The 25128-nt window shown below is 49.5% G+C and overlaps 1 protein-coding gene and 1 long non-coding RNA gene across 3 annotated transcripts in view; one reads left to right on the forward strand and one right to left on the reverse strand.

The window, feature by feature from the left end:
• The window catches only part of Rps6ka2 (ribosomal protein S6 kinase A2), a 233631-nt gene that overhangs the window by 160343 nt on the left and 48160 nt on the right, over positions 1-25128 (forward strand). For both annotated transcript variants that reach the window (XM_052169909.1, XM_052169908.1), the window contains exons 4-9: positions 9741-9821; positions 12010-12089; positions 14246-14352; positions 17088-17125; positions 18511-18653; positions 23807-23877. In XM_052169909.1, the coding sequence (XP_052025869.1) occupies positions 9741-9821; positions 12010-12089; positions 14246-14352; positions 17088-17125; positions 18511-18653; positions 23807-23877 (520 nt within the window). The remainder of the gene's footprint in view (positions 1-9740; positions 9822-12009; positions 12090-14245; positions 14353-17087; positions 17126-18510; positions 18654-23806; positions 23878-25128) is intronic.
• On the reverse strand, positions 20577-25068 carry LOC127674081 (uncharacterized). Its single transcript, XR_007975281.1, has 3 exons — positions 24913-25068; positions 23785-24048; positions 20577-23276 (listed from the first exon to the last, which is right to left on the reverse strand). It is a non-coding gene; the product is annotated as an uncharacterized LOC127674081 (long non-coding RNA).

The following is a 25128-nucleotide window of genomic DNA, read 5'->3' on the forward strand; positions in this document are numbered from 1 at the left end:
TCAGAGGAGAAGTCGTTGTGTAAGGAATGCTCTACATATGTTCCGTTGCAGGGACCATGTGGACAATGAGCAGCGAGATGTAAGCCGTTTGTTCCACTGTGGCTCCTGGCACACTGGATTGCTTGGTTTCACAAAGGCTTGACCCGCAAATGTTCTAGGCTCCCTCGTTGCCCAGTGACTGGGGGTTAGACATGCAGTAAAGCACTAACTTCCTGGGCTCTGTGAGAAAGTAGGCTGAGCAGGCTAGTTAGCAGCACCCGTCCATGGCCTCCACATCAGCTCCTGCTCCTCTTTCCTGCCTTGTTTGAGTTCCCGTCCTGACTTCCTTTGACGGCAGACTGTGATGTGGAAGCGTAAGCCAAATAAACCCTTTCCTCCTCGACTTGCTTTGGTCATGGGGTTTCATCACAGAAACTCGAAGACCAATCTATTTGAATTCGAAGAGTTCAAATAGGAGTAGCTTGTATGTCTGGTGCAGTCCGATCTGTTTGGGTCTCCCTTCTGGCACGCTAGCCTCTGGTGTGCTGTCCTCCCAGCGAGGTGTAAGCATTCGACACAGGGACCTGTCGGACTGGGCTCACTCAGACCTGGTTTCTTCTGATCATCCTCTTCATCTGTCCCCAAGGGGGAATCCAAGGTCCCTGCCTCCAGCACAAAGTTCACACTAGCATGGACACGATAGGACAGCAGCTTGTTAGTGACATCGTCACAAGGTCCACACCAGCATGGGCGTGACATGACAGTGGCTCGTTAGCGATGTGTACTGCCTTGTACAGGTGCAGCCTTGACTAGCTGCTGATCTAGCTGGAGCATGGGAGCTCATGCTTAGGCCCTGGGGATTCAAAAGATGTCACGGGGCACTCGGAACTTTTAGGTCCTATCATGTATTGACCTTGGTGACAGAGGACCCAAAGGATGTGTTATTCTGTGCCTTCAGCTCCCTCGACCCCTAACTGGGGAGATAAAGTATATTTTCAAGCACCATATATAACCAGTAAGCTAGGGCGAGAGATGTATGGACAAAGTCTCTGTAGGCTGTAAACATCTTCAGGTAAGAAAAATTCTTCCAAGGGAGATGGCTCTGGGGTTCAGCAGATATGTGAGATCTAAGGCCTAACTTGAGAATTGGCAATTATTTTCCATAAAAGAGATACATTGGGTTGGCCAGTGGTTAGAAAATGCAAATACTGAGGACTTCTGCCAGCCTGGGCAGAGATCTGTCCTCTGAGTGTTTCTAGGGAAGGCTACTATATACACTGACAAGTGGCTCGTGGCCATGAAGGAGCAGAACCTGGACCGCGGGTTATCCACAGATGGTTCGGCTCTGTAACTGAAGGCTTCTTTCTTAGAGCTGACAGAGGTTATGGGCGGTATGATGTTGGTGCAGCTAGCTGTTGATTATGATGAGCGAGTCCAAAATTTTTCCCCAAAATATGTTAAAGAATTGTTCTTTCTGGCTAAGAAACGCATAGGAAACAACTCCATCCAATATTTAATAAAATAAACTCCTTACTAAGGATTGTCTCAGAGAAACAGACATTAAACCCTGTGTGTGAGGAGGAAACCTCACCTGAGAAAATGCCCCCATGAGACTTATCGGTAGGCGAGTTTGTGGGGGCATGCTCTTGGTAACCACTGCTTGAAGGAGGGCCCAGCCCTTTGGGGTTGGTGTCACCCCTGGGTCAGTGGTCCTGGGTTGCCTAAGAACAAACCAGACTCTTCCGTGGGCTCTGCGTCAGCTCCTGCCTCCAGGTTCCTGCCCTGGCTTCCTGTAGGGATGGAGGAGGAGTAAAGCCACATCAACCCTTTCCTCCTGTAGTTCCTTTAGGTCATAGCACAGCCGCAGAAACCAAACAGGGCACTGACTCACAGATGCGGTTGTTGGCATCTGTGGCTCTAGAAGAGAGGTTAGCTTGAATTCTTCATGGGCCTGGACTTTTAGGACTTTTAAAATGGAAAGGGTCCAACACTAATTCCTCTCAGATCCAGATCAGGTGCCCTCTTGTAACCGAAGGCAGAGGAAGGTAGGTGACAGCCACCGCTGATGTCATTGGTGCTCAGCCTGAGGACTGTATCGGTCTTGATGGCCACACAACTCCATCCCACTTTCTGCTTGACTCCACGTTTAGCTTTTCTGGTCTTAAAGTGACACCTAACGGTGGTGCCATTTCTGTCCTTCCTATCCCATACCTCAGTTCCCTCTGCAGTCCTGTGATGGAAGCTTGACAGAAAGAAGGAAGGGAAGGGCTCAGGTTTCAGAAGTCCCGGGCTGTTTGGCTTCACGTGGTTTGGCAGAGTGTGGCAGTAACAGGAGTGTCCGGAGGATCCTCTTCATTTCTGGGACAATGGGAGGCAGAAAAAGGGGGCAGGGACCAGAAGCAGCCAGAGCACAGACACACCCCAGGTACTGACGCTCTCCAGTTAGGCCACGCCTCCTACCATAGCCACAGCACAGACACACCCCAGGTACCTATGCTCTCCAGTTAGGCCACGCCTCCTACCATAGCCACAGCACAGACACACCCCAGGTACCTATGCTCTCCAGTTAGGCCACGCCTCCTACCATTCACATTCCAGTAATGCCACCAAATCGAGACTCTGCCGTGGGGTTAATCTGTCCATTAAGTCAGAGCCCCATTGTGCCTGGAAATGCTCTTCCAGATTCACCTGGACGGAGCTACAGTAACCACTTAGTCATTTCCTAATCCAGGAGGTTGATAATCAAGAGAAGCCCCCTCGCCCTCCGCCCCAGCTCTGGGATGGAGGTAAGCAGAGTGAAGGGGGAGCCACTGAGGAGGGTCCTAGGAGCTCGGCCTGTGCTGCTGCATGCACAGGCATGGAGGACCAGGAAGCTGTGCTCTCTGTGAAGCCCTCACTAGCCCTGTGCTCCGTCAGAGAGAAGCAGGACGTCCAGCCTGTCACTTCTACAGCCATTATATAATTTAGAACTGTTTTCCTTGTATGATGGGCCTTTGAGGCAGTTTGTAGCCCAAGCTGAAGTGCTCTTGAGAAAAGCCTCCCAATCCCGTTTTAAGTAGTGCATGTACCTGGCGATGGTGGCGCACGCCTTTAATCCCAGCACTCTGGGAGGCAGAGGCAGGCGGATTTCTGAGTTTGAGGCCAGCCTGGTCTACAGAGTGAGTTCCAGGACAGCCAGGGCTACACAGAGAAACCCTGTCTCAAAAAAACCAAAGGAAAAAAAAAAGTAGTACATAAGACTGAATTTTCTGGATGATCGTAGTAAGTGCCCCAAGCTTGTGTTAAATGTACACACGCACACACACACAAAGTATACACATATAACACATGCACACATATACACATAAATATATACATATATGCATTCAATATCACATGGACACTGAACACCTATATACACTTACACACAGACATATACAAACACATACAAATACACACACACACACACACACTTTCATGTCTTCCCCAGCAAGAATAATATGGGCATGTAAACAAAATCTCTTTCTAGTTACCAAATTACAGACAACTTTTATTTTCTTCCCCACGAATTGTATTTCAAATTTTCAGCAACAAAACTCCTCGCACCGGGTGTCTTACAGCTTTTTAAAAAGCAAGTACTCCAGAACAGCATGTCTGATGATGTGCAGTTACTTCCATATCATGAGAATGATCCACATGGGAAAAAGGAATGAAAAAAAATTCATGTCCTTGTGTTCCTTCCAAAGTCAGCTAAAATCAAACATTGTTTTATATTCCACACCACTTTGGCTTTCCGTAATGGACCATCACTAAAAACTGGATTTCCCCCAGAAATTCAATTGGGTTTCTTTCTTAAGAGAAAATGGAGGAGCCTCACAGAGTAGTTTGTGTGTGTGTGTGTGTGTGCCCGCATGTGTATTTGTGTATGTGTGTGTGTTTGTGTGTGTGTGTGCGCGCATATGCATGTGTGTGTTTGTGTGTGTATGTGTGTGTGTGTGCGCGCGCGCGCGCGCGCGCGCGTGCATGTGTGTGTTTGTGTGTGTATGTGTGTGTGTTTAAGTGTATGTGTGCGCATGTGTATTTGTATGTGTATGTGTGTATATGTGTGTGTATGTGTGTGCATGTGTGTTTGTGTAAGTGTATGTGTGTACATGTGCATGTGTGTTATGTGTATGTGTGTGTTTGTGTAAGTGTATGTGTGCGCATGTGTGTTTGTTTGTGTGTGTGTGTGTGTGTGTGTGTGTGGTGGTCACAGATGCGATTCTGTCTTACGTGGTGGCTGTAGAGTGGACTCCTGTCTCCCTTGTGCTCCACTGGGCTCATCCTACTCTCCCCACATGGGCTTCTTGCTCCAGGCTGGGTGGAGAGTCTACACCAAAGAGCATTCAAATTGGTTTTACTTCCAATCTCCGTATCTACTCTGACACGCAGTTCCTTTCCCTCTCCATCTTACCCCCAGCTTGCAGCTTGCCAGCTGACTGTAAGAGCGCAGCGGGGAGAGGTGTGTCTGTAACACCCTCGGTGAGTCCTCCTCCTGCCAGTCAGGGACTGTGCTAGTACAGTCCCCAGAGGGGACTGGAACTCAGTTGAATAGCGAAGTCATTTGAAAAGGAAGAGATGAAAAGGGGTTTGGGGCTTGTGGGACCGTTTTTTTTTGAAACTTTAGATTGTTTCTCTACAGTGCAGGGATGGCCATGTATGCAGGAGGGGGGACTGCTGTCAGCCGGAGTCCTCAGGATCTGACAAGGAGGAGGATAAGAGTTCTTAGGAGGAGTGTTGGGTGGGGTGGGTGCTGCCTCTCCTTCCATCACCAAGGTGACAAGCAGTTTCTACAGGGATGCTAAGCATGCCATGGCTGGGAGAGAAAGGGGCCCTCTGGTGTGTGCTCTTGCCTGCTGACCCAGCTAAGGTCCACCCTCTTCCCAGGCCCACCCCCACCTTGTGACAGGATAGTGTTCCTTAAGGACCATTATAGATTTTTTTTGTGTTGTTGTATTTAGCAGAGTTTTGTGACATGTAAAGGAACTGTGAGAAATAGTTTCCTATTACGTGCTTTAAATATAGGGAGCCCTGGAGTTTGGCATCTCACTCAGTAATGGAAGAATTGATTGAGTGAATCTTCTGCCCAGAAACGCATTCCCCAGCATGAGTCCCAACGTTAAATGCACCTGATCTCTTCTGTGCAGTTCGAGAGCTGGTAACTGGGCATGGTTACCAGCCATAGTGATGTTCTGCATCGAGTGTGACAGTGGCTTTCTAGTACATTTCTAGCTGCAGCTTGGGCTTCACAGAAGGCCTGAGCTTGAGAGTCTTAAACCTCCCTCCTGTATCTGTTCATTGCCAGTGCGGAGATTGCTTAGTACACCGGTTAGAGTAGGACACTGGGCACGGGGCTGCAGCCAACTGACTCCAGTGGCCATGTCACCTGGGAAACCCCACACCCTCTGAGCCAAGGTGGTTCATAGGTGCCTTCCTCCAGCTAGTGTGTATAAAAGTCAGACTTTTGGTGACTCGGAGTGTTGCTGGCACACAAACTTTCAGGAAGCCTCTCTGCTCTTTTTCTCCATGGGCGTCAACTGATCTGGAGATGTTTCCAGGAGGGCAAAAGGTACAGTAGGCTTCAGGCTCACCGCAGGCAACTGTGCAGAGTGGGAGCTGCCATCTGCTTAGGGAGAACGCTGTGCTTCCTCCGTGAATGGTCCTAAGTGATCAGTGGGCGTAATGATGGCTTGTGGTGACCGGGTCCCTGTAGCCAACTCTGAGTGTGGAAGCAATTGTTGGCTCATGGTATTTCATCGCAGGACTAATTTGACGTGGTCTTCCACCTGTGATTTAGACGTAACTTATAGTCCTAGAAGTCAGTGTTCTCGCCCTGAAGCTAGCATGCGTTTTCTTCTCAGAAGGAAATCATGTTCTGCTGATTGAGAAGGAAAACAGTGCCCTCCAGCCAGCTCTCTAAGAGTAACTCGGCCCATGCATGGACAGTCACTGCAATGCCAGGCGTGACTCTCGGTGGCTGAGTGAGGGGTGGCTCTTTGGGAGGCATGGCCGTGAGTCAGAAGAGGGAATTGACCTAAGCAGGATATTGTTGGTAGAGCCTGCTTCGTGTGATGTTCTTGCCGTGGGAGAGGAGCACAGACACACGTGGTGCCTACAGGAATCTGGGGACCAGTACAGCTGAGTATTGTTGACACTTGTGTCAACTGCGATGTCTTGAAACAGTCCCTGGCTGGAGTTACCCCCAACATTCCTTCCATCCCCCAGAGTAGAATTGTCAGCACTTCTGTGTTTGTTTCTGTCTTAGCTTCATTAAAACATTGATTCATTCAGAAACCCGGCTTCAGTTGCTTGCCTGCATCTGAACAGATTGTCTTTCTAAGCTAACTCATTGATGCCGTTTGATTCCCATTTGGCTGATTTCAGATTCCTGGGAGGCAGGGGGCATGCAAGGCATGCTCCAATCACAAGTTTTAAGTGCCCCACTTCTGGTGAGAGTATGAGTAATACCACTTTACAAATGAGAAGATTGGGGGCAAAGCTGCTACAAGGCTCTCCCCAAACCACCTTGTACAGAGGTGGTAGAGGCAAGGCTGATGGGGTGCCCTCCCTCCCCAGCATTCCAGCCTCCTTCCCACTTCCTCATAGGAAGTCACCTGCTGACTTCTTTTCTTTGGGCAGCAAGTAATTATCTGCAAAGAGTTTTGACTCCCAAATGTCTGGGCACTCCTCTGCTCACAGACCATTTTCTGTTACAAATTAAACCTTCAAAAGCTGGAGATGGCGTCCTTCATCGGGTACTGGACGGTGTCCTTCATCCAGGCTGAGTGAGCTTAGGGATATAGTGACTTTAGAGGGTTTTCAGGTGGTGGAGACCAGATTAAGGCCACGGTGAGATGGTGGAGCAACCTTTCCTCTGCCGCTTTTCTCACCAGGCCATGTTTCCTAAGTCATGAGGACAGGGCCAGGCCGTTGGTATAGAAACTCTTGCATCATGAAGAGACATGGGGCGGGAGGCATGACAGTAAATGTGTGTTCTACTGAGACTGAGGGCATAGTTGTAACAGCGCTATCCAGGTGATGTGGAGGCCAACAGAAAAATCAGCCCTGGTCCAACATATAGAAGGACCCCTGGGTCCACAGCAACTGCCCTTAATCTCCCTGATGCAGGAACGAGAGATTCCCCTTTCCATGTTACCGTGATTTGGGTTGCTGAGACTCAGAGCCTTGCTTCATGATCAGTGTCTCCCCTCATTTTTTATTTTGAGAACATAATATTCCCTTCCCTCTGGTCTTTTTTTAACTGCCGCCAAGCTATGTTCTCACTGAATAAACAGGTTTCAGCTTGGTTTTTTATCAACCAGCCCGGGTTTTTACCACGCTCCTGCCTCTGTAGTCTGAATCCGTGTCTTGGGGCCAAGGAGGTAAGAAAGCTCTGCACCCCCCTTTCTTATTCATCCCTCATGGTTGATTTTCTCCTGGGAGCCGTGGTCAGCGGAGAGACCCCTTCTGGAGTCTCCAGGGCACCATCAGGGAAGTCTGCGGGTTAAAGGTGCTCTCAGTCTGGCATAAGCAGGAGTTTTTAATCTGCATCAAGGCGGGTTACTTCTCCAAGAGCGGGTGGGTGAAGGCTTTTGATGGAAAATATAGGCTTTGAAAGCTTGAAGGAAGGAAATCAGATCAAGCCCACCCTGGGCTATATAGCAAGAAAGGAAAAGTATATCAAAACTTGTAAAAGTCATTCCGAAGGCGCGGCAGAGGCGTGGACTTCTCAGGTTCTACTTGTCCAGTCCCGCTGCAGACCCCAGGAAGAGTGAGGTTTCAAAGGTTCTGACGATCCTTCTTTTCCCTCATGTCTGCCGTCACGCCGCCGGTGGATGGTCTGGGACCGCCCAGTGTGGGGCAGCATGCTTCTCTCATACTTCCGGATTGTTCTACATCTTCTGACATCTTCCATGTGTTCTCCACAATGGGGTGTGTCCTCTCTAAATCCTGGTATAAGACAGCAATACCCCTGACCTGAGGTCCCCATCAAGGGCCTCTATCATTTTGTACATCCCAAGTTGACCCCTGTGTGGGACAGGGGCTTTACACCTGCATTGCTAGCAAAGCTGTAACCCAGCCTCCTGCCAGTCTCAGCGTCTCGCCCATTGTGGCTGCAGGTGGCCTCCTCCTGACAACCCTATGACTTCCCTTCAAGATAATTTCTCAGCATCCAGGCTAGCGGGCCAGCTCCCATAAGCGCTCACTTACTGTGGGACGTTCTGTTCCTGGTCTCGGTTCTCTGGTCTGCCTCCTCATGCTAGCTCAGTGTCTTTGGGACTGTGCACCAGCCTCTCACAATGCCCCATGCTGTCACATACCCCACAGGCATTTCAATCAGGTCCAGCCATGGCTCTGCACCATGTGTGTGTTCTGCCTCCTTCCTGGAGTCTGTCTTATATATTTCATGTCAGCAGCTAGCCCTGCCCACTGCAGCCTCTTGACATGCTGTTCTTGTAAGGTTCTTGTCAGTCCCTCCATTTCCCTCAACACTCGCTGGCTTCCCACTGGCAGTCCCCACTGCTGCCCTCTTCTGTGTATCTCTCCACCAGGCTCTTCTAGAAGGCAGAACTTGAGCTTTGCATGCTAAATGCTAGCACAGACGGCATGAAGAAATGGTGATGGTACAGCAGTGGGCAGGGACGAGTGGGAGGGAGAAACATTTATGACCCTGGCCCTATAGGCATGTGTGTCTGAGGAGCTGTGTGTCAGCGCTCCCCTCCCACAGCAAGAACATCACGAGAAGCAGGCTCTACCAACAATATCCTGCTTAGGTCAATTCCCTCTTCTGGCTCATGTCCATGCCTCCCAAAGAGCCACCCCTCACTCAGTCACTAAGAATCACGCCTGGCATTGCAGTGACTGTCCATGCATGGGATGAGTTATTCTCTTAGAGAGCAGGCTGGAGGGCCCTGTTTTCCTTCTCAGTCAGCAAAACATAATTTCCTCTCTGAGAAGAAAATGCATGCTAGCTTCAGGGCGAGTACGCTGACTTCCAGGACTATAAGTTAGGTCTAAATCACAGGTGGAGAACGATGTCATAGTCTACTTTATTATCATCATAGCATCCCTGGGGAAGGATTTCTTTAATAACACTTTAAGTGTGTATATTGCCATTCTAAATAGTGAAGAGCGATGTCATATGACGCACTCGTCACTGTGGGCATTCTAGATATTCAGCCATTCCTCAGAGAGGCCGCTTGGGTGCTACCTCCTGGGTATACCAGTTAGCCGGTGCGGTCTTAGCATTGTTCTTACTCTCAAGTGGTTGCCAGCCTCTTTTTTGTCTGAATGTGAGACAGTGTTCACTGAAAAGACACACACACACACACACACACACACACACACGTTGAAAGGCCCAAGGCTGAAGAAGGTAAGAGCTTTAAATGGAAGGAGGAGTGATAAACATGGAACGAAGGCCAGAGACACTACAGGATGACAGGACACTAAAGCCTGTGAGGAAGGGTCCTCATGCTAAAAGCACAGGACTAGGTTCTCCTACGCGGAAAGTGTGTGTCATGGTGTCTATAAAACATTTTCATGTTTCTGGTAAGCAGAGAAAGATCTGGAAACAAGGAAGCAAATGTGTCAAGATGTACTGTAGAGCCAGTGAAGGAGGAGAGCGGCCATTATACTGCTCCAAGTCTCCTGTGCGTGAGACTGAGCTAGCTTGTCCATTGCTGTGTATCCAAGCCTCGAGATCGCTCTTCACATCCTGGAAACCTTTGGTTTTTGTTGTACAGTGCGAGACCGGGTCAGATCTAAGATGGAGAGAGACATCCTGGCAGAGGTGAACCACCCTTTCATCGTCAAGCTGCATTACGGTAAGTGCAGTAAGCGCCACATGATCTGAGGAGGCCTTACGGTGATGTCATCCATCAGGGGAAACACACATAATAATCAGTTCAAAAGGAGATTCCCGCCATGTCAGCATCCCGTCTTGTATGGAGACAAAGTTCCCTTAAATCCCCAGTCTTTCCTATTTGATTTTCTGAATCAATCACTCACTCACTCAATCAATCAATCAATCAATCAATCTCTTTCCTATTTGTTTTTCTCAAAAAAGTCCCAGAGACTTTGTGTGAGGTGGGGCTGCCCATCTTTGAGATGTCACCATGGTAACTTGGCACTGGGTCTCCTGACCTTGGGTGAGCCGTGATGGCACACCCGAGGGTGCTGTGCAGAAAGCGTGTTGGCCTCTAAGCTCTGCCTTTAAAGGGAATTGAAGAAAGGCAAGGTAGAGTGCCATGAGCCTCAGACTGCCTGAGAGGCTGCTGTTTGTGTCTGGTGAGGCTCAGAGGAAGTTCCTTCTCAGAGACCACAGACCTGCCTTTCTGTTCAATACCAGTTCCCTGCCTTTGTACCTCTTGGGAGAGGCAGGAGGCAGAATCCATAAGTTAATGGCCCCTCAGTCGTGTGCTTCACAGCACCCTTTTCTTGTTAAGACGTTCCTGTGAATACAGGATGCAAAGAAACCCCTGCGAAACCACAGATTCCTATAAATGGGGAACAAAGGCATGAATGCACCTGCGGCGGAATGGGGAGACTTCCAGAGACCAAGAAAATAGCTCAGGCCGGCCGCGAGTCATGTGGCGTACCCTTCAGAAAGAACAGAAGCTGGCTCTTGTTGGCGGAAGGGCCTGTGGAAGCCTCAGCCTTCCGGGCATGGCATCCGTGATTGCTTAGAGCTTGGCGGCACTAAGGTTGCCTGACACACATATATTTTCTCTCTCTCTCTCTCTCTCTCTCTCTCTCTCTCTCTCTCTCTCTCTCTCTCTGTCTCTCTCTCTCTGTCTCTCTCTCTTCCTGCCCTAGCTGCTCCTGGGCTGTGATCGAGCAAAGCCTGGAGCCACTGTCTGAAGTGTTTCATTTTTAAAAGACAATTAAGTCCTTTTATTAAAACCAACCAACCAAACAAAAAACAGAAGAAAACTAAACAAAACAACCCAGAACACTTCTCAGATTTGCATGTCATCCCTACAAAGGGGCCATGCTGATGTTCTCAGGATCATCTTTTCCAGGGTGTGCACTGCCAAAGTAGGCACCAGAGCGGCTGTTTTTATGAGGAAGTTAAGAACTGGGTGTCTTGCACAGCCTTCCAAACAGATGTTCTGCAGTACACATAGCCCCAACGAAAGGTGTTCTGGTTAGGGGCCCTGTTTCTAAATGGCCAGCATTTATAACAAATGGCCCAGGACCTTTTAGAAAGTGAAAAACCTTTTCAGTACACAGAAATAGCAGGACCCTCTGGCCCGGTTCTCTGTGTATCAAACCTGGTGCCCAATGAAGGATGCTTCCTGATACCAGCCTAACCATCATGGTTTCTGACCCTCTGCGGTGTTGACCTAGCCACCACTGCTGACAGACCCATTGGGCTGTCACAGCAATAATAGTATGACTCTTTTCTCCAGGTCTTTATGTGCTCATGGGTCCCTCAGTCTGCGGTGTGCCCTTGTTAAGCCCTGGCTAGGAGATGTGTACACTGTGGACTGAGTCACTTCCAATGCATTCCCGTGGAGCATGGACCCCTTCTGACACACATAGTCAGGCGGGTAAAGCGGTTAGAACGCTGATAGAGTGGAGGAATTCCATAATGGTCCTCTTGTGCTCTGAGTATAGGATGTACTTCCACAGGAAGAAAAAGAAATGTCCTTCCCATCTATCAGAACTATCTTCCATGAGCAAAGTTAGAGCATGGTGTCTGCCCATAAGACCCGCTGTGACGGATGCCAATGGTGAACATGAGTTTGTTCAGACATTCCTCTCTCTGAGTCTTTTGAGTCATGCGGCCTCCCCTGGAGGACCACGGGGAGCATCCCTCTTTTCCTGCTGGCCTCCGTCCCCGGCCAGCTGACCTTCAGCCGGTTGGCTATGCCTGTCTGAGTGAATGGATGGCAGGCTCTACAGATTAACAGCCTTGTGTGAACCAACCAGAAACTGGGCTTTGGGAAGAAGAGAGAATCAGTGGCCAAAGGGAATCGTGTTTGCTCAATCGTGATTCTCCTCCCACAGCCTTTCAGACCGAAGGCAAGCTCTACCTGATCCTGGACTTCCTGCGGGGAGGCGACCTCTTCACCAGGCTTTCCAAAGAGGTAGGTGAGCTTCCCCTACCCCCAGGTGACTTTCTGTCTAGGAAGATAGGAAGGAAGGGCATTAAGGGAGCTGGGCGTGGCGGTTATCATGTGTATGATGGGTAATGTGATAGTGTGGTGATGTGTGGTGTGTGGTACGTGACGTGTGCTGTGTGATCGTGGGTATGTGTGATGACAGGTGTGGGTGGGGTATATGGTGTCTTATGAAGACGTGGTGGATGCGAGTTTTCAAAAGCTTTCACAGAACCAGCCACGGTTACACACACCCATAACCCCAGCACTCAGGAAACTGAGGCAGGGTTGTGAGTTTGCTGTCGGCCTAAGCTACAAAGCAAAATCTGCACAGCTGCATCAGCCAATAGCTTACCCTCAGAAGGTCTTACACACAGACTCCTCCCAGCTTCCTATGAATGAAGCTCAGAGCATTGTCCTCTGTCTGTGCCCGCTGCCCCAGACAGGACAGGTGAAACAGGTCACGGTAGCACGCGGGAGTGACTGTATTTGATCTTGCTTCCCATCCTTGGAAGGCACAGTTCTGGACAGTGGTCCCCATGTGCTTACCCCGGGGAGCGTCTCCTCAGGGCTTGGCTGGCTGACTGAGCTTCTTTGGCTCCCAGCTGCAGAGTTAAGAACTCTCCGGAGTCGGCACTGAGAAGGTTCCGTGTCCCTCGAGACTTGAGGAGCGTCGAGCTAGCATTGTGGGATGAGGAAGTTCAGAATTCTGTCTGTGGCAACGACATTCTTGTCATCTTAGTTGAATGATTCTGTAAGGCCCAAGAGAGTGGCGTGACAGCGTGCTGATGGAAAGCTCCTCACACCTTTCCTACAGAGCACTTTTGATTTGCCTGTGACAGTGGTTTTCAAGCTCCCCGCTCCTTTCCTCCACCCTCCATTAAACTCCAGACAAATAGCAGATCGTGTAGAGCATGGGAGGAAGGAGGAGAGACACTTGGGAAATAGAATGTGGTTAGGACAGTGCTGGGAGGCAGAGGAAGTTCACAGTCCAGGACCAGCTCCCAGGGGTATCAGCTGACACTTTGCAGGACCTAGGGGAGGTGTCTTTACTGGGAGCTGAGAGCCCTGTCTGCTTGGGTAGTGACAGTCACCACACAGTCCTATAAATCACCCATTTTAGCTCTGGTCTCCAGCCACATTCAGTGTGCAGGTAGGGTTTTTGTGTGTCGGCTTTCAAAGAGGATTCAGTGGCCATATGGACTACAGTCTCCTCAGCATGAATGTCTCCATAGTAAAAGTGAAAGTGGTTTGTGAGGGCCCCTGGGGAGAGGGCCCTGTGGATGGAGTATTTCCCCTGTGCAAGCATGAGGACCTGAGTTAGGATCTCTACCACCCGTCTAAAGCGCCAGGCAGCACACCCCTGTGAGCTCAGCCCTGGGAAGGTCTGAGGTCATATGCAGGCTATGGAGACACGACATCACAGGGCCAGCCGGCTTAGCCAAATTGGTGAGCTCTGGGCTTGGTGAGATTCCCTGTCTCAAAAAATGAGGTGGGGCGTGAGCAAGGTCGACACGTGAGGTAAACCTCCGGCCTCTCTGCACTTACATGCAAACACATCCTTGTGAATGCACATGCCTATATTCATGTAAGGATTTGCCTTTTTGTTGCTATGACTGCAGAAGTCTGGCCAGACAGGACAGAGCATTGTACACTAGTGTTTTAAGGACTCTCTCCAACCAGCACACTGTACTTGGCAGAATGCACGCTTCTGGGCACACCGATCTAGCCGTCGGCTTGCACATCACCCAGGGGGTACAAAAGAGGAGAGGGAAAAGAGTGAAACAGGAGTCCTATTTTCTGTAGTGGTTATTTGACTCACCATACCCATCATGAATTCACACACCAGAGCACTGGCATAAGACCGAAGCCGGGGGTCGCACGCGGCCTGAGCAGTACATTGTCGGTTTAGAGCAGGTTGGTGGTGGACTGAGGTTCCGCTCACAAGGCTGAGAAAATCAGCTCCACGACAGCGTGACCTGTGAGTGTGAGAACTCTCCTTGCTCAGGAGTGGCAGGAAAGTGTCACCGGAGAGCCAGCATCTCCACACACGCATTCTGGGATAGTCCTGGTTTCCGTGAGGAGAACTTTGAACCAAGCAGCCGTAGGATAAGCTGAACCACGGTCCTTTCCCACCCTGCTAGGTGATGTTCACGGAGGAGGATGTCAAGTTCTACCTGGCTGAGCTGGCCCTGGCTCTGGACCACCTCCACGGCCTGGGGATCATCTACAGGGATCTGAAGCCGGAGAAGTGAGTATGAGGAGAGGCGGTTCACAGCCCCCTCAGACATCTGCCGCCAGCCCACGGCAGTGCCTGAAACCCAAGTGCACTCCCAACCGTGGGCTGGGCGCAGTGTCACGTGGGCGGGTCCTGGGCAGTTCTAAGAAGGTTGAGCAGATGCCACCTCCTTAGCCTGCATGGTGCCCAGCGGATGTGGGGCTTTCATTGGTTATGGTAGAAGTGTCTGCCGTGGGAAGCTTAGGCCACACTCATTCTTCAGCATACAAAGATGGCCAGGCAAGTGGGACCTGAGACTGCGCACACCCCTCCCTTCTCAGTTCAGTGCCTTCTGCCACCGGGAACCCTGACACACGAGACCCTCGTCCCTCTTGCTTACCCACCTCTCCCTAAGCGCTGGGGACATGATCACTTAGCCTTTTCTGAGATGGCTAACTAGGCGATGAGTTAGATTAGATCTCCGAGGGACAAGCTGATAGACAGTGAGGGTCATGACCACGGGGTCCCCAGGTCACTGTGTATCTGAGGCTGGGAATCTTTAATGTATTTACTTCTAGAGTTGTCTGTTTAATTAGTCTAAATGAAAACAGGAACCTCCCTGCAAAGGCATGGGATTCCTGGTCCTGGTTTTCATTGCACAGTGGCAGAACCGATCAAGGAGCTAACACTAAGGCGTGCGGACTTAGTGGGTGTGTGTTTTAGGCTCCTCCGACCAACCTTAAAGTTTCCCTGGCTGAATCATCCTACCCCTGAGGCCTCAGCCACAGTCGTCTCTAATGGAGGCATCCCACCAGGACAACCCTAGGCCTTACCCTAGTCCAAGAGGTCACAGGTCAGGATGGATGTTCCTCCTTTGTGTCGCCACCTGGACATTCTGAGATAGGACAGCTGCCACCCTGAAGACGTGGTTGTCATCTGCGTTTGGTGGAGCAAAGCACCTGTTTGTGTGTGCAGCATAGAGCTCTGATTAACCCCCAATCAATAGGGTATCACTGGCTGATCCTATGAATCTAGGGTCAAGCCATCCTGAAGGCCCATCTTCGGGAGCCCACAGGGAGCGGGAGCTTGTATACCTGACCCTTCCTTGAACAAGAGCGGATGCCAGAATGACACCTCAGAACAGGCTTAATATCATGTCTCTCAGCACAGGCTTAATATCATGTCTCTCAGCTCCTATAGTGTCCTCTCATCGATCCCTGATCAGGAGGGGATAGATAACCGAGCCTGGCCTGTTCCCAGGGCTCATGCAAAGCTTACTGTAAGTTTCTCTCACATTAATCACCATGGAGTTCTGCACCTTATACAAACCAGTGCCCACAGCCGTGGCCCCCTATGGAAGACTTCTGCATACTCAGAGCCAGACTTTCTGGGCGTCAAGGCCCTGGCTCCCAATCATTCATGAAGGCCGACATACTCCTGAGGCTGTAGAGTAGCATCTAATCACGGGAGAAAGACAAAAGGTTTTGTGGTCCAATTAGAGTTGTTTGGGAATAGATCTTCAAAGTCACTTAATTTTGGGCAAAGACTCAGAATGACTGAAACGCAAAGCTGAAAACATTTACCTCTTTCATTATAACCTGTCATCTTAATGAATAACAGCTCTCCAGGAAACACCGGCTGTTCTTTAACCCTGGGGCAGATCAGATACACAGAGAATAACTGTACTCTTTATGTGTGGCTGAGGGCACAGCTGAGTGAGGGCACCACTGCCCATCACCAGAGTTCAGCCTGCAGAGCTGTGACTGTCCCTGCCACCTCTGCCCAGCCAACTCCCCCCTTGCCAGTTCTTTATGACTGTGAAGCTCAGAGCCCTTGTGAGTGGAAATCTAAGCCTGTGACTTTCCCAGCCCTTAGGGCATTGTTTCCTTCCTCCACAGCCACGCCCCCACCCCCTGCCACGCCCCCATTCCCCTGACACACCCCATTTCCCTGGGGTGGAATGTGCCTCATGGGATCCCTTGGAACTGAATTTAATGACAGTATTAAAAACAGGTAGACATGTTGGAGCCCTGTGTCTAGGGTCTCATGGCCTCTCAGCCTAGGGTGCAAGGGAAAGCGACCGACGACCGTCCATCCTCCTTTCTCTCCTGAGATGGGGCAGACTCTACATCTTCAGGGTAGCTAGGAAGAGCAAATCCAAAGCTCAGCTCATGATGTTGAGGCTCACTAGAAATCTGGCCAGGAACCCAATGGCTGTGGGTACCGCCGGACTAGCCCAGGTTCCATCCCAGGGTGAAGCCTCTGACGCCTCAGGAATCCCTTTGCTGAACCTCGGCTGTACATGGCCCTGACCAGAGGCCAGGACTGGTCCCAAGTGCAGGTACCAGGCCCACGAGAGTCTGAGGTGTCTAGAAGAGGGTCTCTGGACATCAAGGGCCTCCCAGGGTCAGGAAATTTACTTTTCAGATGTCAATGAAAATCTAAGAACCCATACTTTAATATTTGGAAGGGGCCCATGGGTTCCAATCTGGTGACTCAGAACACGTGTTCCTGTATCCCCACAGGTTCAAGACCCATATCCCCTCCCTCAGGCTCAGGGCCGTTGGCTCCCTTCCTGTGCTGGCTATGGGATGCAGATTGCCACAGTAGAACCTATCAAGGATGCAGCCATGCGAGAAGCCCAGGCCCTGGGCAAGGGCCTCTCAGCTGCATGGGGCTTTTCCCTGAAGTCCACACGCCTAGAGACTGTGAACTCTAAGTCATTTTTTTCCCCTCTCTGAAATATTTTTTCTTACCCTTTTTTTCAGTATCCTCCTGGATGAAGAGGGACATATTAAGATCACAGGTTGGTAACAAACAAACAAAAACAAACTGATAGCCTGATCTTCCTTTATCACTTGTCAGCCCTGATAAACTTGCGGACCATCTCTTTAACAGCCCCTCCCCATCCTGTTTCAACTCTGACCTGGCTGGATCCTTTTGTACCTAAGTGCTGGCCTTCTTGATGTGAGCACACAGCAGGGGTCCTCTCAGACCTGTGGAAGACTTCCTCTGATCCCTTACCCTAGACTCCCTCCTGGCTCTGCTGGCCTCTCAAATAGGTGCTCAGAGCAAGCGGACAGTCAGACTTCTAGATTGCGTCCTCTGATCACCCACTGACGTCTCCTCCAGCACCATTGTTCAGCACCATTGGCTCTGAGGGCACGCTCACCCTCCAGCAGACACAGACTCGAGTGCACGCTCACCCTCCAGCAGACACAGACACTTGCTCAGTGCCTGTAGCCTTGTCTCCCCAGGCAGTAACAACTCAGCTACTCTCCTTGTTTATATCCAGACCTTGTAGCACTCATATAATGAACCCAACTGCGAACATTCCATCACATCCCATGCGTACACCGCCTTCCAGTGGCTTCCTCCACAGACGAACGATTTAACACTTTACTGTTCTGGAGCTGTTAAGCCTCAAGGCTAAACTCAAGATGTCCCCCTGGGCCCCTAGTTCTTCCGCCCATCCAGAGGAGACCCTTCTTCTGCAGGGCCAGCAGGCTAGCATCCTGTGGTCTAGCCAGACTCTCTTCTACATAGAGATCTGTAAAGTTATCTGGGTCGTATGGTTAATAGCCTACTTCATTCTTGTAGACTGTACTGTACTGTGTACTTCAAGTCCCCTTCATGCGATAAGAAAATCTGTTCATGGGTTCTGGGCTATACTTGGGCACCCACCATTATGCTGCCCATTGGCCACATCCTCATTTTCACAAGTACTACAACCCACTGAGTCTCCTCACCAGGGGCCTGCTTTCCAAGCCGGTGCCAGCCATGCCTCCTTTCTTCTTTCCTGCAAAAGCTGCACCTCATTTCTCTCCATACGGGCCTCTCAACCTGCAGTCACCTCATGTTTATGCGTGGGAAGCACTCTCTGGAAATTCATGTTCACTGCTAAGAACTAAAACTCCTTGCTACTTGACTAGACACATGGTGGCTGGTGCTGGGGCTGGGGCTGGGGCTGGTATTGAAGGATCTATCAAGAATTCCACTCTGTAGGTCTTAGCCTCAGGGACTCGCAGGCCTCTGGAAGCACATTAAGCCTGAATAATGCTGTGTACAAGAGACCTCATAGTCTTTGAGGGAAGTGTTGTGTGTGGGGTGCGGGGGATCTGGGACTGGATCTGATCCCAGGGACTCTGGCTCGGAGACTCAGGTCATGCTGTGTGCTGTGCTTATGTTTAGATTTTGGCTTGAGCAAGGAGGCCATTGATCATGACAAGAGAGCCTATTCATTTTGTGGGACTATTGAATACATGGCGCCCGAGGTGGTGAATCGGCGTGGACACACACAGAGTGCCGACTGGTGGTCCTTCGGTGTGCTCATGGTAAGGGTTTGTCCCCTGGTCTCCTCTGTAAGGGTGGCTGCTACCCAGCTGAATTCCTCCTCCTAGCTTGATCTGGGGATGCTGGAAACTAGAGGGGAACTGGGCTTGAAAGGCCTGGTCTCTTCCCCGAGCAGGAGGAAACAGTGAGTCTGAAAGATATCCCCACATCTGTCCTGGGCATTTTAAACAGCAGAAGAGGCTGAGACTGTGAGACCCTCAGTAGATGGGGTAAGAAACATGGTCCTGTGCACCCAAATATGCTACTTCCATAGACATAGCCGGTTGTCGTCCTCCAGCCTGTGGGCCCCAAAGCCTTGCTTCAAATTTGCCCCTAGTTATGTCTTGAAGCCTCAACAAGCTGTAGCCACTAATACTTGGGTCCTCAGCCCCAAGGCTGAGAAATTTGGGCTGTGTCTACTCAAGCTGCTAACTTCTGGAGTATTCCAGTCAGCCAGTTGGAGAGGTTTAACTCACAATAAGAGATGTTCTACCGGAGAACTCCTATAGTTGATAAATACCTCCAGCAACGTGGCTGGATATAAAATTACTTCAAAATAACCTCCCTTTAGACAAGTGATAAACAGGCTGAGAAAGAAATTAGGGAGACAACACCCTTTATAATAGCCACAAATAATATAACGTATTACAAATAATATAAAGTATTTTGTTCTAACTCTACCCAAGCAAGTTAAAACCTTGTATGATGAGAACTTCAAGTTCATGAAGAAAGAACTGAAGAATATATCAAAAGATGGAACGATCTCCCGTGGTCGTGGATCTGTAGGATTAACATAGTGAAAAAGGCTGTTTACCCAAGCCATGCAATTATCATCAAAATTCCAATGCAATTCTTTACAGACTTTGAAAGTGTAATTCTTAACTTCATATGGAAAAACAAAGAGCCCAGGATAGATAAAATAATCCTGTATAATGAAAGAACTTCTGAAGATACCACCATCCCGGATTTCAAGCTGTACTACAGAGCAGTCGTAAGAAAACTTGCATGTTATTGGCATAAAACCAGATAGGTTAATCAATGGAATCAAATCCAAGATCCAGAAATAAACCCACACACCCATGGACACTTGATTTTTGACAAAGAAGCCAATACCAGAATAAAAGAATTTTCAACAAATGTTGCTGGTCTAAATGGATGTCTGCATATAGAAGAATATAAATAGATCCATATCTATCACCCTGCACCAAACTCAAGTTCAAGTGGATCAAAGACCTTAACGTAAAACCAGATACACTAAATCTAACAGACGAGAAAATGGGAAACTGTCTTGAACACATGAGCACAGGAGACACATTACTGAACAGAACGCCAATAGTTCAGACACCAAGATCAATAATTGATAAGTGGGACCTCATGAAACTGCAAAGCTTTTGTAAGGTAAAGAACACCATCAATAGGACAAAATGACAGCCTACAGAATGTGAAAATATCTCCATCAACCCGATATCTAACAAAGAACTAATCTAATATCCAACACACACACACACACACACACACACACACACACACACATACACACACACACACACACACACACAAGAACTTTCAACAACAACAGACCAGATAACTCAATTAAAAAGGGGTACAGAGCACTTAAAGAAATGTTCAACATCCTTAGTCATCAGGGAAAGGCAAATCAAAACAACCCTGAAGGTCCATCTTACACCTGTCAGAATGGCTAAGATCAAAAACGCAAGGGAAAGCTCATGCTGGCAAGGATATGCAGCAAGGGGAACACTCCTTCATTTCCGGTGGGTGTGCAAACTTGTACAACCACTCTGAGGATTAATTTTGTTACCTCTCACGAAATCGGGAATAGTTCTACCTCAAGATCCAGCTATCGCACTCCTGGGCATCTACCCAAAAGATGTCCCATCATACCACCAGGACACATGCTCTCCCGTGTTCATAGTGACTTTATTCGTAATAGCCAGAAACTGTAAACAACCTAGATGTCCCCCAGCTGAAGAATGGATAAATAAAATGTGGTACATCTACACAATGGAATGATATTCAGCTATTAAAAACATGGACGACACCATGATATTTGCAGGCAGATGTATGGAACTAGAAAATATCATCCTGAGTGAGGTAACCCAGACCCAGAAAGACATGTATGATATGTACTCACTGATAAGTGGGTATTAGCTATAAATCTTTTTTTTTTCTTAAGCATGCTGATCTACCAAGTAAATGTGAATGTAGGCTCCTGTGTGAAGGTCCCTCTTTGAGCGTTTTCTCATGCCCGTACCAGAAGGCTGTAGGAGCGGAGTACTGACAGCTAATCTCATGCCGACCTTGGGTTCCTCAGAGCTCCCTATGAGGCAGGACTCCACCTAAGCCCCGCGGAGAATTGGGGATGCAAAACTCTGTGGCAGGCATCCTGTGCATATGGGGTAGCTACCAGTCTCCCTGACCTCTCAGACTTATATGAGGTGGCATCAATGCCCAAAGCTATGGCAATTAAAACTACCAACTCTGGAATTGCTCCCTGGGCTTTGAGACTGCTGTTGGGAGGTCTGGCTCCTCATCCCGGGACCATCGCGGCTGCTCACGTGAAGGTGGTTGGCATCTCACAGAGTCATTTGGAGTGCTATACAAGCGCCTTGTATTGGTTTCTGCTGTGCCGAGCTAACCACAAGGAAGTGAAGCACACGTAGGAAGGGAGGGAAAGGGCAGATACAAGCAGAGAACGTGGACATCACTGGTCACAGCCACCGTCAAAAGCCAGAAAGAAAGCGCTCAACAGATGGCCCCGCACATCGTCCTGCTGCACTGATCCGCGTAGTGACTCCCGGATGTGGAGACGGGTTCCATTTCTGCAGGATGGATTTAATGGTCAGAGATGGGAAGTATCTTTCTCATTCTACACGGTCGCACGCTCTTTCTTGGAAGTGGGATTTCGTGGGCACTATGAATAGAAGACTCGAAGGAAGAACCAGGCAGAGAGAGTTCCCCTCCCAGGCAGCCTATTTTGAGATGGTAATTTCTATAATCAGCTTTTGAATGCTCATCCTATTTATCAGATGACTTGCTCATCTCCTCGTCACTTTAATTACGTCTGTCTATTTTTAAATCCTCATCTGGACTCTGTTGCTCTTGGTTTTATTAGTTATACATTTGTTTACCGCCTGCAGCCTGACATCGTGCGTGTGCACTTCGGTTTAATTGGCACACAAGATGGGGCAGCAAGTTCTTCAACGTGACAGGGTGAACGGCAGATGTCAGAACCGGCAGGGGTTTGTTCGATTTTAAAAGGAGACAGTGTTCGTTAACTACACGTATCTCACCCCATGCCCCGCCAGGCCTCTTCCGCCGACACCCTCCTTTCTAACAATCTAAGTCCCACTCTCATGACACATTTACGTGGGAGGTGGAATGACTAAAATTCATTATGTAGATGTATGAAGCTGTCAAACAATAATTTAAAAAAAAAAGATGAAAACTCGTAACCCCCTCATTTCTCCAAGTTTATACCTTCACTTTGATGGCCTGTCAGTGGAGATTGGTCCTCACTGCCAACTGGTCTGGGTTTGGAATAACCTAGGAGACACGGTCTGGGTGTGTTTGTGAGGGCGTTTGCAGAGAGGTTTGCCTGAGGAGGAGTGGCCCTCCATAAATTTGGACACACCATCCATGGACAGAGGGAAAGAGGACGAATCCAGCTAGGTGCCCTCATTTATCTCCTTCTGCTTCCTGACTGTGGATACAACGTGAGCCGTGTCATGCTCCTGCCTCATACCTCCCCTGCCTGGGAACTCCTCCTCTTTCCTCAAGTTGCTTTTGTCAGGCTGCTTTTCACAGCAGAAAGAGATTAATGTCACCCACCTCATTTCTCAAGCTTAGGAAACTATCAGGTACTCTGCTTCGGTTTGATACAGTAGCTCTCAGTCTTCCTAATGCCCCTAATTGCCCCCCCCCCATAAAATTATCTCATTGCTACATTGTATCGTAATTGTAATTTTGCTACTTTTTATGACATTGATATATACAACCCCTTTCAAAGGGTTATTTACCCACAAAGTGGTTGAGACCCACAGGTTGAGAAGCCCTGGTCTAACGTCCACTGTTAGTAGAACCCTAATTAGAGACGTCTTAAGTGCCCAATAGTAGATCCCTTGTTGTATGCCGGCTCATCCGCATGTAACATGATGGTACAGAAGTTTTATAGTACTCTGGAAAGTTTCGTATTGTAGGAGATCGCGCGCAGTGTGCCTTTGAATGATGGCTTTGAGGTGATTGTTTTGGTCCTTGTACCTGTGTTTCCCAAGACGTTCACAGTGCAAAGGAAGGATGCTGGATGATAAATTGTTCAGGGACTGAGGCAGGCAGGCAGGCAGGCACAGGGAAAACATCAAGACACTCAGGTTTGATGTGACCGGTGAAAGCCCTCCAGCCAGGACGCTGCCTCCTCACATAGACGGGACTGAAGAGTGCCCACAGTGGTGCTGAGCTTTCGAGTCTCACATGAATGAAGGGCCATCCTCCTCCTCAGTCACCGCAGCAATGCCCCAGGGAGGTGGGTGGAGGCAGGTGGTGGTGGTGGTGGATCATGGAGACTGTAGGATCCCAGGCCACAGCCTCTGGAGCTCACAGAATCAGCACTGTTTGTGCAAGAAACCCATGATCAGTGAGGGCTGCCCCTGGGCCTCTCCTTATCTCTGTTCCCTTCCTGGCCAGTGTTGTTTTAGTGCAGCAGTCTGTGTGAGAGACTGCCGGTGCCGGGTGCCGTGCTGTCTCCGTCAGATGTTATTGATGGCTGTAACCAGGAGCCTTTCCATCACAAGGAAGATATAGAGCATGCCGGGGGTCAGCGTGGGTGGGCTCCTGCTCTCCCTCCCTCCCTCCCTCCCTCCCTCCCTCCCTCCCTCCCTCCCTCCCGCCCCTGGCTTTCTCTCGCCCCTCTTCTGACCCCTCTCCTGCTGCAGCTCTCTAGAGCACCCACTTGGGAAAGGGGTCCCTCAACCCCATGGGGTACAGTCATCCACCGCGTCCATCCTTCATGAATCTCTCCAGCTAGAAGGGGAACCTGGAGGCCACGGTCCCCGGGGCCTCACCGTGTGGCTGGTGTCACATTGGTCATTGGGATTAGAGATGAAGGAACCAACTCACCTGCTCTGTTTTTGCTCTGCAGTTCGAGATGCTCACAGGCTCCCTGCCATTCCAGGGGAAGGACAGGAAGGAAACAATGGCGCTCATCCTCAAGTGAGTGTGGCTACCTCCTCCAGAGCACACTGGCCTTTTGTCTTTATAGCTGCGGAGCAAGTGGGCTGCTGGGGTTGAGTAGGAGCTGTGGTGTTGGGGTAGGACCATCTGCTCTAAGTCATAATAACCATGGATGGGGTCCGTGCCAGCTGGATGAGGATCCTTGATGTCCTGAAATATACGTGGGCATTACTAAACTTGGGAGGCATCAGGCAGTGCAAGGCTAGCCTTTTGTTACGTTTCTCCCTAGCACATGTACTAAAAGACGATTGGAGGTTATTCTACCTCAAGCACACATCACAAAGGCTTTCATTGTTCAGAATCCTCCTATAGCTCTTCCAGATCTGTGTGCACTCAGTCAATGGTGATTTCCATGTAGCCGCCCATAGCCGCACCCAGTGTTCTTGTGGGAACGCCTCTGTTCCTTGGCTTTTATTTTATTATTTTATTTTTGGTTTTTCTCTGTGTAGCCCTGGCTGTCCTGGAACTCACTCTGTAGACCAGGCTGGCCTTGAACTCAGAAATCCGCCTGCCTCTGCCTCCCAAGTGCTGGGATTAAAGGTGTGCGCCACCACCGCCCTGCGTTCCCTGGCTTTTAATGGGAATTTGATTTACTTTTTTACTAAAGCTGGACCAGCCCCTCCCACAATCCCACATGGATTCACGCCTGTCCAAGCTGACGGACGGGTCAGCACACACTCAGTCCCATGGTCCTCAGTAAGGTCCATGGTCGCCAGGGTCCAACATTCCTGCAGGGCCCCTGGGATGCTCTAATCATCTTCTATAATTCTATAACGGCCCCACCTAGGGAAGATAAGAATGCCACTGTTCCCAGGGTACCTGGAAGGAACCCGCCAAATGTAACCCTAACTAATAGTCTCTCTTGCTTAAAGAATAGAATTGTTTTAGGAAGTAACTTCCACTGAAATGTTGGTGAAATGCTGGTGATACTCAGGGAATCAGTCTTGCTGTTTTGGTCATTCGCTGTGTTTTGAATGGGTTATCTGTTAGCCATTGAGAAAATTCCTCACTTACTGTTTTGATGATGGTAGTAGCCAGCTGCTAGTCGCACGAGTGAGCGTGTAAGCGAGCGGAAGCTCTTTGGTGTCTTCCTGCTCCTTCAAGGCATCATGGGACCTGACTGACACCAGAGTGCTGAGTGTCTGGGGTTCGTCCCCTTGCAAGCAGAGAGGCCTTGCAGAAGTGGAGAGAATGTACTTCTCTCTGCTCTCAGCGTCTCACATTTGCATT

The sequence above is a fragment of the Apodemus sylvaticus genome, chromosome 23, assembly GCF_947179515.1.
Source record: "Apodemus sylvaticus chromosome 23, mApoSyl1.1, whole genome shotgun sequence".
Lineage (NCBI taxonomy): Eukaryota > Metazoa > Chordata > Mammalia > Rodentia > Muridae > Apodemus > Apodemus sylvaticus.